The sequence below is a fragment of the Hyaena hyaena genome, unplaced genomic scaffold, assembly GCF_003009895.1.
Source record: "Hyaena hyaena isolate Hyena2069 unplaced genomic scaffold, ASM300989v1 scaffold_55, whole genome shotgun sequence".
Lineage (NCBI taxonomy): Eukaryota > Metazoa > Chordata > Mammalia > Carnivora > Hyaenidae > Hyaena > Hyaena hyaena.
In genome coordinates, this window is record NW_024080687.1 from 2,129,492 (window position 1) to 2,143,245 (window position 13,754).

Below are 13,754 nucleotides of genomic sequence, written 5' to 3' on the forward strand. Positions count from 1 at the left end.
TTGTCTAGGTGGCTTAGAGAGCATGTGTGTTAAAGATGTCAAGATTGTGTGGCCTCATCTCTATAGCCAAACCCTGAAATGGCAAATAGAAAGACCCTGACCACAGCAAGGCCATGACATCCACGCTTTGTGGTGAGGGCAAGGAGGCCTCTTGTCCACTAAGGGAAAATCCACATGAAGTGTGTTGCCAACAGGTGGGTCATCTGTGTCCACGAAGAACGGCACTGATGCTCTGAGACTAAATGTCTCACTCACTAAGTCAGGCCTGGCATACAGCTTCATCGGTTTCTCTAATGAAGCAGCATTTAACAGGTCTTTAATAAGGTTAGTTGGAGCATGGTATGGAATCCGTATGCTGGGAGTTAATTTATGCGAGTACACAAAGTTTTTAATGGAATCAGGTTGCATGAGTTTATACTGAATATCAAACACTAGAAAGTAATTAAGTGTAAGTGCTTAATGAAAGGATGATGCAAAAAATGCTGCTATTATAAGGGAAGGAAGTATCCCTTCCAGAGAATGAGGATGGGAACAACTTGGAAGTAGATGTCCGACTCTTGACTTCCCCTCATCTATTTATAGGGTGACCCTGTGTTAAGTGACTTGGCCTCTCTGGGATTCCATGTCTTCACCCTCTACAAAATGGCCACCTTTGCCGATTCTCTGAGACACAATGGACCTCATTCTTTCTCTTAATGCTAGGCAGACTCTAGCTGCACCTCTTAAAACTGCTTATAATTTCTCTATTCTAAAAACCACTCCAAATCTATAAGGAAGAGTTACTATATGGTCCCCTAACATACCATCTAGCAGGTAATATAGTATTGTCCCCACTATTAAGGAGAAGGTCAAGAGAGGTTAAGTGGCTCACTCAAGGTCACACATTAAGTTAGTAGGGGTTAAGGGTCGGGAACCCAGATCTTTTTGCCACTTTCTGCTTCCTCCTCCCCAAACACCACTCAACCCCGTAATGCACCATTGGCTGCACGGCTATTACAACAGGGAAGAGAAAATGGAAGAGCGGCCCCTCCCCCTTTGACTGTATGAAAATCACCCAATTTTTAAACATCACGCCTCCCGTATATTGTGGAGGAAATGAAAAGTCTGTATGACTAAATATAGATGCTGAGGACCCTATAAATACTTGCGTCTTTTAGGAAACGAGAAATGGGAAATGAAATTGGCTATAAGCAGAAATCAAAGCTATCTGAATTCTCTCTAGAAAATGATCACTAACTTTTTAAGCTCTGTTGTTGGCAATCTGAAGCACTCATGGATTTGCTTAAATAAAGAACAGCATGACAAACATCTCTTATTGGGATGCATTCAATTGAACAGAGGTGTCTTCCCATACACTCTTTAGCAGCGGTGAGCTTCCAGCGTCTGGTTTTCTGTCTAGAATAGGTGTCTGGTAAATATTTGCAAAAAGAGGGCAGAGTGGGTGACAGAGAGAACTCATTTCTGACCTCTGGGATTTCAGTAAAGTGGGATATTAATTCCCTATCAAGTGGATTTAAGTCCAATAGTCCATAAAATGCTTTAAGAGAATTGGAGAGAAGCCCTACCTGTTCAGTTACAGAGATTTGAATGATTTAAGGCATGAAATGCAGATGACCCATTCCCAGGCTCCTCCAGGCTATGTACAAGTGTGCAAAGCTTGGCACACACCAGTGTCCTGTCCCAGGCTGCATCTGGGTTTCCTCAAGCTTTGGGCCTCTGATCAACTGTCCCCACTACACAGCATTGCCTCTTAGGGATGCCAGTTCAAAAATGGGGGCCCTGGGTGCTGCCCCTTCATCAGGCGCTGATGAGAAGGACTCCAAAGCCACTCCTGGAAAGGTAAGAGTTGAAGCTGACAGAAATTTCCTGGCTTGGGTCTTTCTCCTGTTAGGTGAGGGCAATGCTGCAACATTAAGTTCAATAATGCCTTTTATTCACATGAAACTCAACGCACCTAAATGGAAAATCTTAAAAGAGATTCCAGATTAAGAATTGAGGTCCAGGTAGGGTCAACATTTCTATTCTGAATGTATCGATGTCTTTTATATTTATGGTTTATGTGATGTAAGGTTTCTGAGTTCCCTCCAGGAGGGAGCCCATGGTAAGCCCATTGCCAAACTCTGCTGTGTGGTTCAGTGGAAAAAGTTTACAAAATATACAGAAAAATATTCCTTTCAAAGAGCGACATATTTCTTAAAGTGTCAAAACAATAGTTTCTAAAGAGTCATTCCACTTGGTGCTCCATCCAGCTCTGTTGTGATTCAAACTATTTGAAAATTTTATTTATGCTTTTCAAAATAATCACCCTAATTACTATGAGTAATACTAATAGGTACCATCTATTTTATGTCTATTATGTGCAAGGCACTTTGCGAGGCATGCTCCTATCTCATTAGCTCATTTAGTTCTCATTATGCTGATGATAAAGGAGGTTCTGTCCAAAGGAGCATGATCTCTGGGCCCTGGCTTAAGATTGAGGCTTGAGTCTATTTTAATAGCTGTGTAACCTTGGGCAAGTCTGATATGCAGTTTCCTCATCAGAAAAGCAGAGCTAGAAACAGTACGAACTTCTTCACAGGCTGCTGGATAGATTGACAGGAAATATCAAGCGCCAGGCTCATAGTCCAATGTGCAGTGAAAGTTAAATATTGTCTTCTTCTTCTTATTACTCGACTATGCCACTAACACCAAACAGAACTTCTCTCCAAAAGGAGACTAAACCAATGGCCTTCGGTGCCATCGTAAGGGGGAAGGAGGTAAATCATCTTCAGTCTCCATTCCTTTCTTCCCAGGATGTTCATCCCTGGGAGATCAGGGCTAAGTGAACCTCGGGGACAGCTATGGCAGAAGGAAATAGTGAGGAACGGGTAGCTACCATGCCCTTGTGCGTCATGGGGGTGGGCTCAGGAGGAGGATGTCAAGAGGAAGGGTGACAAAGACGACTTTTCTGGAACTACAATGAGCCTCTGCACCTGCTCCCCGCATCCCTTCCTTCTCGCTCTCTCACCCTCCTGCAGGCCTGGGAGCAAAGCCCCAAGGGGAGACAGTCCGAGGGGCTTTGTGTGGACCCCTCACGCAGGGCACCCCCTGCCCTTGGGGAAGCCGCCTGGGGCCGGCATCCTGAGACCTGAGCAGCAGCAGTGGGCAGCCTGGTCGCTGTCTGCTTTGGTCAGCGGGGCCCCCCTTCCCAGAGCCCCCACAGTGCCTCTGGCTCTGGCAGCTCCCTGGGAAAGAAGAAAGCAGCATCTTACATGTGTGGCATATTCTAAAACAAAATAATAACCAGGAGATTTTATAGACTCTGACAGGGGGAAGAAGGGAGTGAAAAAAGATGGAACAAAGATGCCATTTTAAAGTTATTGGCTCCTGTTCAGGATTGTACTATTTTCTATGGCAAGGAGCAAGTAAGAAAATTCCTCCTATTGATGAGTATTTTTCTACAGTCATTGAAAGCCAAAGGGCTCGGGGCTTCCGACTTTGCCTCTTGGGGAACCTGCGAGCCAGTGCTCTGGCTAACTTTTGGCGAGGGCTGGCTGGCCAAGGCTGGAGCTCAAAGGCCCCCAGCAAGCCACTCCGATGAGGAACGGGTGCAGGGGGGACCCACTGTGTTTGCAGTCTGGATTCTGTGATCTTTCTGCCAAACAGGGGTTTACAAAGCAGAAACCTCCAGAGAATTCTCATACTTGCTGGCTTATTCTCCTGGTGTTCATCTTAACAGGAATCAGCTGTTTGCCTTCTCACTTATACAGCACGTTGCCGAGGAGATTTTAGCATCTGGTCTGGCTATTATTAAAAACAAGAACATCCCTGCTCTGTTGGGAGAACAGCACCACTGGCAATAAAAGGACGGAGATCATTTGCATTCAGGATGCCAGAGATGTATTTCAGTTCAATATCTGCTCTCCCTCCTCCCCCCTCCCCCGACGGCTCTCGTTTCAAAATTTCCTGACGCATCCATCATTTGCATCGTGGTCTCCTTTTTTCGAACCAGAGACACAGAGCGGACTTTTTCCTTCCACCGGGAGGCGGGGAGCACTGGAGTTGTTCAAACACCAATCCGCTCCTGCCGTGTGATAAAATTGAACTACCAGAGGAATTTCTTTCTTTCTTTCTCTTTTCTTTTTTTTTTTTTTTGTTTTTACAACTGCGGAAATGAAAAAGTAAACAAGACTAGGAAGGCATTGGTATTTAGGCTCCGGCTTTTTGTTGTTGTTTTCGCCTTTTTCTTTTTTAAGCCTCGGGCTGGGAGTCTGAAGGAACCATATAATATGAAAAACCCAGGGAGGTTTTATTAGCCAATAAAAAAAAACTGAGTTCCTATTAACCACTTAACTCCTTGAGAAAGTTCCCCACTCGTTTCCCTCCCAAGATCCTTCTCTCCATTCCCTCTCATGCCAACGTGGAGGGAGAGTGGGCCCGTATGCCGTGCCCGGCACGACCTGAGTGCACAGTTTATGTTCCAGAAGTTGTGGTGGAGAATTATGCTCAATGATAATCTCTGTACTTCTCATCTGTGAAACCACTAATAAGATCTCGATAAGGAGTCAAACTTTCTATGCCCCCAAACCTGCACACAAAAAGGCTCTTTAGGCACAAGGCTAAAAAGGAGAAAGGTCACTGTGACTTTCAAGATTTCAATATGAATGACTGGCAGGGAAGACAGAGTGGGTGCTAGGGCCTTACTGGAAGACGTAATGGTGCCACCCAAGGGTCCTCTCTTTTGTGGGGGAGGGGGGGCAGAAAAATACAGAGAAACTCAGAAACAGAAAGTGAAACTCGCCTGAGCTATTGCCCTGTCAGAAGTGGATGGAATTATTTAAAAAAAAAAAAAAAAAAAAAGACCTAATTTGGGAAGGAAATGATGTCAAAGGAGATGTAAATCCTAAAACCGTTGTATTCATTCTCCCACAGTTATATGCATGTCCTGTGGTTTTGCTGTTTGCTTTTTTTGCTTACTTTTGAGGAATAAATTCACACATTTACACCAGTCCGTCATCCAGCCGCGATTCCTGGTACTCGTCTCTCGCAAAGCCCCCCGAGGCTCTGCCGTCATACCCTGGACCTCCTGATTCCACCAAGTCCATTGTCTCTTACTTCCATTTCCTACCTCCCAGCTAACTCCGGCACTTTGGGTGCTCCGGGAGAAATGTCTAAGGCCTTAGGCAGTACAGACTGTGTGACACCTGGTTGTGATCTTGTGTTCTGGTCTCATTGAATGTTGTACAGGGCAAGACTACTTCTTGAGGGGCTTGTGTGGAAGAACTTTTGCTTGCCCCCCAGACTCCCACCTACTTTTTGTTTTTCCTTTTAGCATTTTGCTGTATGGTCTTAATTTCTTTCTAAGGATGACAGGTAGAGGGTAATTCTTCCCTTTCTATTATTGACTATGGAGTGGGACAGAATTACCTAAGGCAAAAACAAAGGGCCAGCGAGGAGGAGCCTGGGTGGCTCAGTGGCTCAAACATCCGATTTCAGCTCAGGTCATGATCTCACGGTTCGTGAGTTTGAGCCCCACAGCTCTGCGCTGACAGTGCAGAGCCTGCTTGGGATTCTCGCTCTCCCTCTCTGTCTGCCCTTCTCCTACCCACACTTTCAATCTCTCCTTCTCAAAATAAATGAATACACTTTAAAAAGGCCCATCAAGCTGTGGGCTACATTGGCAATCCTAAAAGCAGAAAGCAGGTTTTCCAGAACACCCCCCAAGTGGCCAGACATCACTGCCACAAAATAAGAAATTAGAATAAGTTTAGTTAAAAGTTAAGTGGGTTTCCAGAGACTTGATCCTTCTGCTTTCAAACTAGTTGAGCGTGTCTGAACAGCAGGGCCAGTTGAGTCACAAAAAGCTCTTAAAGAAAAGCCTTCCCAAAAGGAGTAACAATCCCTTTTTTAAATGTCAGCTTCACCTTGCTCCTGACATCTCAGGGAGCGAGCAGTGTCCTTTGTCCCCTCCAAATAGCCTATATGAAGAAGAATAGTTGCTTCTTTGCCACCCGTGGAATGAAGGTGGTACTCTTTTGTAGGATTTGCAAGAAAAACAAACACCCAAGACAAATAAGTGCCGTGTCAAGGAGCCCGTGTGTGTGTGTGTGTGTGTGTGTGTGTGTGCGCGCGCGCCTGCGCGTGCATGTGAGTGCGTGCACCCTGATGGCTGCTCAGGCACCCCTTTCCATCCGTCCACTTCCCTTCTCCCTCCCTTTAGACGCTCGCGTACGCACACACACACACACACACACATACACCCGTAGGGTAGTTCCCTTGGCATCAGCAGTGGATTCTTTTCTTTGCTAAATTCATAACTAATTTCATAGCTCTTTAAAAACTTCACTCCCAAGGCCTCCCAATCGAATACCCACTACGGGGAAGTCTCTCCCAGAGAGACTTCTCAGGGTGCACAGAAATGGAGGGAAGTTGGGGACAGCTTCCCTTGCCTTGGCTTAGAACTTGTAACTTAGTGCCTCAGCCATCCAAGTGTTGGTCCCTAGCTGCCGTTCCTTGACACCTTTTCCAGGCCTGAGGATGGAGCCAACGAAGAAAGAGCGGAGGGGGGTGGAGAAGAAACCGGAGTGAGTCGGTGTGCCCAGCCCTCATGCACAGGCCTTCTGTCTCACCACCTGCACATTCTCTGCACCAACCCCCAACAGCTCTGGCCTGAAGGCGTCCTTCCCGGCCCCTCAGGACTTTGCCTGAGAGCTCCCGGCGAGCTGGCCTGTGCCTGCTAAAACGGTGGCAGCCAGGTGAGCTGTCCCCAGGAACACACGGAGACGTCACAGTACCATCTTCTCATAAGCCTCCTGCCTTTGGAGAGGCCCCCAGACCACTGTTTTCCTAGAACTGGTCTCTAAAATTGATTTCCAAGTACTTGGGACGGGAGAGCCAGCTGACTGGACAGTCCAGTTTGCCTGATAATCACGGTAGGGTTGTTTGCTTAAGTCAGTTGGGCCAGTGCCTCCATTTCGGCTGTGGCTTTGGGCTGTGTCATTATTGTTAACCACCCGTTTCCAGAAGGAAGGAAAAGTCAGCTCGTGAAGATCTGTGAAGATCTGTGAGACCCAGCTCTCACTCATCGATTGTGAACGAGGCCTTCCCCTTCCTCCTCCCTTGCCTTTTCAGACTGTTTTCAAATCCCATAAATATAAACATGTGGCTCTTCAACCGCATCTGTAGATAATAACTTCAGGGGGCTTCCTGTTTACATGGCAATACCCATTTCCCAGCCAAATAAACTCTGCAACAGAGAGCTGAGGTGTTTATGGGGCCAGTGTCGGCTGGGATTGAGTTAACAGGAAACACCCACTCTCAAAGCAATGTCTGATGATTAAATATTTGGGGCGCAGGGGGCACCGGGGGTCAGACACACTGGAGAAACGTCTTTCCTTCCTCCGCCGGTCGTTTCCAGTGAGACCAGAAGCAGCCACGATAAACATGGCCAAGCAGTCCAGGCCTAAAAGGCCCCACAGCTGTGCTGTTCCCTGGCTGCACGGCCCGGGGCGTGAAGAGGAGGGAAGAAGTGCAAACGGGAAAGCCCTGAGCCCCCCTCATGACATAACCACACCTCAGGGTGCCATCAGGTGAAGGGATGGAAGGGGTTGATGCATTTCCGTCTCTGGGACGCCCCGCCGTCTTCTGCCTGGCTACCCTGTTTTAATGAGCAATGTGTTCTCACACCAGTTCTGTCAAGAAAGCCCGATCCAAGAATTTAAAAAAAGCCTCTAGCCCACTGGTTCTCAATGGGGGGTAGTTCTTCATCCCAGGGAACATTCTGGAGACGTTTTTCATTGCCATGACGGGAGCAGTGCTGTTGGCATCAAGCGGGTAGAAGCCAGAGATGCTAAATATCCTACAATGCACAGGAAAGTCCCCTTACACACACACACACACACACACACACACACACCACACACCAAAGAATTATCTAGCCTGAAATGTCAATAGTGCCAAGGTCGGGCCCAATGCCTTTCCATAAAGCCAAAAAACTGAGACCCAGAGGAGTAAAGTGATTGGCCCTAACCCATGCTGCTGGACGAAGCTGGAGAGAGTGAGAAAGTCACTGTGCCCACCTGTCATGCAAGGCTTTTTAAAACCATGCAGATGTCTAATTTAAAAGGATAAATAAATATATATCTTCAAAGAGTTGCAAACGAGTTCCCCAGCCTAGGTTTCGCCCGAGTGCTTTCAGGATGTCTCGTCGTCTTAGAAATGAGCTGTTGCCAAGATTTCTCAGAAAACAATGCCAAACGGGTAAGAATGAGCAGATCTCAAAGGAGGCCTCCCTACCCCTCAGCACCATGTGGGCCACCGGCCGGTGTCTGACCATCTTGGCACCACGGCTTCTGTGGTACACCAAAGAGGACAGAACAGACAGCACAGGACATAAAGAAAGCCACCACTCTACCCCAGGCCCTCAACCTTATCGAAGGGGAGGGACTTACCAAAAATACACTATGCCCCCCCCAAAATTCTCCAAACTACAGTTATGCTCGCTAGTAGAATTTTTCCGAGGCTAGCGCTCTCCAGGCCAACGTCCGTTTTTACTTACCCTTCAGGTATGATTGACTTTCTTTTTAAGAGCCCAAGAGAGTTGTGGGAAGGAAAAGAGACTACCCACTATGGTGGGGCTGCCTGAGATCTTCTGACCACAGCAGGGGTTCACTTGCGGGCCCTTGTTCGTGTGCCCGGAGATTAGAACCATGGGACCACTGGGATTGCTGTCTTTATATGGGGACCAGTCCCTTAGACTGAATAAGGCACTTTACCCAAGGATGGGGCAAGCGTTCCTTCCTTCAGACACAGGCTGCTAAGGAAGTGAGTTCACTGCTAAATCCTTGAATCACGCCTCTGCAGGAGGAAGACAAAAGAAGAAAGGAGAGCTCACCAAGATTTTTTAACCTCTCACCAGTAATCTAGACCTCTGCTCTTATCTGGCCCTGGCAAGTCCTACGGCCAAAAAGTGCCCAGGTGTCGGCAGGAGTAGACGCCAGACTAGAGAAGGAACCGCGGCGGAGAAAAGACCCAATGTACACACATAACAAAACCAAAAAAAAAAGCCATTTTATTGAAAATTAAATTCAAACTTCAAATTAATATTACAATCATGAGAAAAAATGCCAAATAATTCCATTTACAGTTGCAACATACAATACAAATAGTCCCTTTGAAGTTGAAAGTAAACTCATCCACAATCATGGCCTGTGGGACAAACCAGAATTTGTACAATATGTGCAGAGAAAGCAGATCTTGGGCAACAGCAATTGGAAAAAAATAAAAATGAAAAGCTTGTATTTACACAAAATGCTACAAACATTTTTGTTCCACAGAAATCTAAGAATGGTAAAGCATATCCAAAAAAATGGAATTTTATTCAGAATACCTAAGAAATTACTGTAACTTATGGTTTTGGCTGATATATTTCAAAGTACTGCATAAAAAGCAAACAGTTATTTGTAAACATGAAGTAAACAAACATCTAAAAAATTCTCACACAGAACATATTTTGTAAATGCATTCTCTTTTTAAGAACAACAAATTCAAGGTTTGGAAGAGTCGCCTTTATTTATTATTGTTCTTTCGAATAGCCTAGAAATAATGATTGTTCTCGCTCATGCTCTGTGTTTCCATGTATTAACCGAGACTCTGAGTCAGTCCCCTTTGCCGGGAACAGAGGGAACGCTAAGCCAGAACACACACGTCTCCTCCCCTCTGAATTTGCAATGGTTGGGCCCTAACGGTGTGTGTATTTCTCGGCTTCCTTTTAAAAGGCCCTGGTGGGGCAAGATTGTCTACAGAGCAAGCAATAGCTCATCTGTTGAGCCTCCCAGTTCCAGGCTGGATGTCACTTCCCTCATCCAAGACCAACGCCGTGGTACCTGTTTGTGGGACCCTGGCAGAGGTTAAAATTTGTGAGACGACTCAAACAGATACACGTGTCTGCGTTGGTTGCGCTGTAAACTCCAGCAACGTTGGCCCTATAAAGAACCAGGCTCTTAACCTGCAGGAAATACAGAGTGTTGGCTAGTACACGGTTTCACGGTGGCAGTAGGAGCAGGAAGGCTTTGCTTTGGTCTTCGAATCACAGATCATACACATGACCCAGTGCAAATGAAGGGTTCAGTTTAAAAAAGAAAGAAAGAAAGAAAGAAAGAAAGAAAGAAAGAAAGAAAGAAAGAAAGAAAGAAAACGAAAAAGAAAAATTTAACCCCCAGGCTTTGAAAAAGGGCGGAATTTGATCTAAGAAATGTGACTTACCCCTTTGGAGTGGTTGGAGGAAGGGGAGAAGTGCTTGAATTTTTCCCAAGAAAAAAAAAAAAACAAAAAAACAAAAAACAAAACAAAAAAACTTTTAAAGTGTTTCTGGGTTGCTGCCTGCAGCCACTCTAATAACATTTTAACACAAAACCATCCCTAAAGTCACTTAGTATGTGTACTGTAAACTTAAAAAAGCCCTTTTAACATTAAAAAATAATGTACAAATATAGTACCTTTTTTTATTAAATAGGCTACAGCTGGCACTGGCGGTAACATTTTTATGTCAATTAATTAAAATTGAAATGTGTAACCAGACACTGGCTTTTTTAAGTGCTGCTGAAACACACACACACACACATTTTACACTTACAAATAAATGGACAGTGGCGTGCTTCAAGCTACCACACACAAACAATAAATAGTATCAGTTACTACTTCCATCTTAGTTAAGTAATAGAAAAGTGGCTTATTTATCTAAGCATACTTGGTATACAACCTTTAGAAGGCAAAGTGTTTTGTTTTGTTTTGTTTTGTTCTGTTCTGTCCTTGATTTTTTGTTGGGTGGAGTCGGGGGAACTGCGAGGGAGGCCCCCACTCTCCCTGCAAGGCATGGCGGCCGGTGAGGTGGGCTTGCGAAGGACTACAGAGCAGGGGCCTCTAGGGGCTGGAGACAGAACTCGACAAAGTTCTGCTCAAAGGGGCACAGAACTGAAAGGAAGGGGCCCAGACCCATGGGAGAACAGGCAGGGATTTGCCCGGTGGTGTCATTCAAACGATCCTGGCTTGGATTAAGGATTCACGCTTGAGAATTTGCCATGTGGCCTCCAGAGTGGTCAAAGTGCATCCTCCAGGAGGGCTTCTGCTCAGATTCGTATGCGGGAGTAAGACCCCAAACTCCACGTGGCCTTGCCTTCCCTTGACCCAAAGAGTTGGATATGGGTCCCCACAGGCCAGATGTTCTCTCAGATCGGCTATCTGCTGGAACTTGCCTGCTGCGTCAGATGACCCGCTCCCCCATAAGACAATGACTTAATCTGCCCCTTTAAGTGCAGATTCGGTGGAGGGCTGCCGTTGGGGCCTCGGGGAAGGCACATCTGGGTTTTCCTGACTTACTGGTGGGTAAGGCCGGTGGGTTAAGAATCCCCGGTACGATTTGGCTTTTCCTGTACGAAGTGCATCCTGATCGACCCTTCAGCCACTTGTGTGGCTTTCCGCTGCATCTTCACTATGAAGCCTGGCACTTTAGAGTTTTGCTTTAACTATGAAACCACAGAACATTCTTCTGCAGTTCAATGATTCACTTGTGCTTGTCTTTTTAGTACGACAAGAGTCATTGTCATTTGAAAGAAATTAGGAAACCACATCACTCCAGCATTTCATGCTGATAAAGGGCAACATAAGTGATAAAGGGCTACGAGTTGGTTTTTAAATCCCCAATTATTGCTTTAAAAGGCAAAGCTGTGTTAGAGGCAATCAGAGATCTGAAAGAACGAGACATAACATTTCCTTCATACGTCACAAAAACAAGCTACATCTAAAATATTTGGAGATGGACGTATTTTTGAAAATCACATTGTGCCTGAACTGAAACTGCTTAGCAATATTTCAGATATGGCTCTAGCCCACTGAAGAAATTTGTTATTTAATAAAGAGCACTTTTAGAGACCGAAGTCAACATATCAGTACACTAAGAAATGTTTCAAGGGTCCAAATGTCATTAAATAATTATAAATATATCTTTAAAGTTATATGACCATTCACGTTAGCAAGTTACCTCAGATTTTACACATATTCATAATTTAAAAAAAAAAAAAGAAAACAACACACAGCCAAACACAAACACTATCTATATCATTATGGCTATAATAAGGTATTGCCATTTTCAGTTTTGCATAAAAGTAGAAAGGAGAAGGAGTGGGGGGAAGTGGATTGAAGGATGGGATTTCTTTTTGGTTAAATGGGAAAAGGAAACAAAAAAAAGTATAAAAAAGTAAAATCAAATCATCTAGCCTGATCAGTATTTTTGGAGTCACTGTCTTAAACGTAGGAAAACAACAACACTGAACCAGACAGGTCGTGTGGGAACTTGCGGCAAGTCTGAGAGCAGTTTGGAACAGTTACTCTGAATGGACTGCACTGTGCTGGGGGCGTCCGTTCTACCTCTTTGCCCTCTGTGTGCACCTCGACTGGCTTTAGAAGCTGGTCTGCAGAGGGCACTGGTCCACACACAGCTGCAACCGTGAGGGTGTGCGGTTTCAAAGCACAGAGAGGAAGCGGCTTTGCTCTTCTTCCTCCTGAGCCTGGAGTCCACCTCTCTGAATCGGCATAGGAACGGGTTATTTATGGCAACAGGCCAAACGACAACACAACAAAAGATACCTTTTTCCTTGGTTTGTGAAAGTACAGTTTAAATAGAAAACCATCTGAAACCTGAATACAATTGTCTCTCTTGGGCCTTCTGCTTCTCAATGTCTACCCTCTTCTGGTTGCAAGATCATGACTGAGTGAGTGAATGAAAAATCTTCTAAAAATTAGGCACTTTGTAGATAGCTAATTGATATACATATATATGCACTCTCTCTATATATGTATATATTGATACATTTGGGATGTGGCTCCCAGATACCGCTGGGCCACTGCTGAGGAATTTCAATATGGCCGCCAAACAGATTCATCCATTCTGCCACTAGAATTCAAAACAGTTGGGGAACTGCTGTGGCTTCCATCAGCGTCAACACCATCATTCTGGTTAGGCAAATTTGGATTTAATAGCGTGCTGCCATTCGAGGTGGTGGTGCATGGCGGAAGCATTCTGGAAGGTGACCGATCTCCCCCCGGCACCATGGGGAACTGATAGGATCCTGACGAAGTACCATAGTAGAGATATGGAGTGCTGCTGGTCTGGAAGGGTCCACTCTGGCTTTGGGAAGAGCCGGGGTAGGGTGGTGGCAGGTAGGTGTGGTAGTGGGTGGTGGCGGACATACCGAGGGACATGCCTGAAGTGACTGGCGGGGTGTAAGTAAAGGTGGCTGGATAGTGCATTCGTGGGTTGGAGAAGCGGCTCTCAGTGAGGGATGAAATGCTTGGGAACTGCCTGGGGTCTGAAAAAGGGCCCAGTTCTGAAGCACCTAAAAATTATAACAGAAGATGGGGGGAAAAATCTGTAAATATCAATTAAAATAATGAGAGAATCTTTACAAGAAAAAAAAAAAAACAAAATTTTAGCCTCCCAAGAAGGAACAGCAAGCCACAAACAGACCTTCAAATGTACCAGTCACTAGATAGTCTTTCCTTTTTATTTTTTTCCCCACTTTACAGTCTTAGCGGCAAGTATCCTTAAGCTCTTCATTCCCAGAGAAAAAAACCCAAATGTGTGCTAGGTCTTATCTGTAAACCAACCCAACACCTATCATTATAGATTCACTCACCAGACCCTAAGACTGAATCCTCATTGGCTTTTTTTTTCTCTCTGTCTCTCGTTGGACCTCAGATATTTGAAAGTGACATTTTTA

At 45.3% G+C, this 13,754-nt stretch overlaps 1 protein-coding gene across 4 annotated transcripts in view; it reads right to left on the reverse strand.

Annotated features, from left to right (window-relative positions):
- Positions 1-9,049: 9,049 nt before the first annotated feature.
- RUNX2 (RUNX family transcription factor 2) overlaps positions 9,050-13,754 on the reverse strand; it is a 126,542-nt gene continuing 121,837 nt past the window's right edge. For all 4 annotated transcript variants that reach the window (XM_039231169.1, XM_039231168.1, XM_039231167.1 and 1 more), the window contains one exon: positions 9,050-13,370. In XM_039231169.1, the coding sequence (XP_039087100.1) occupies positions 12,892-13,370 (479 nt within the window). In that variant the 3' untranslated portion in view covers positions 9,050-12,891. The remainder of the gene's footprint in view (positions 13,371-13,754) is intronic.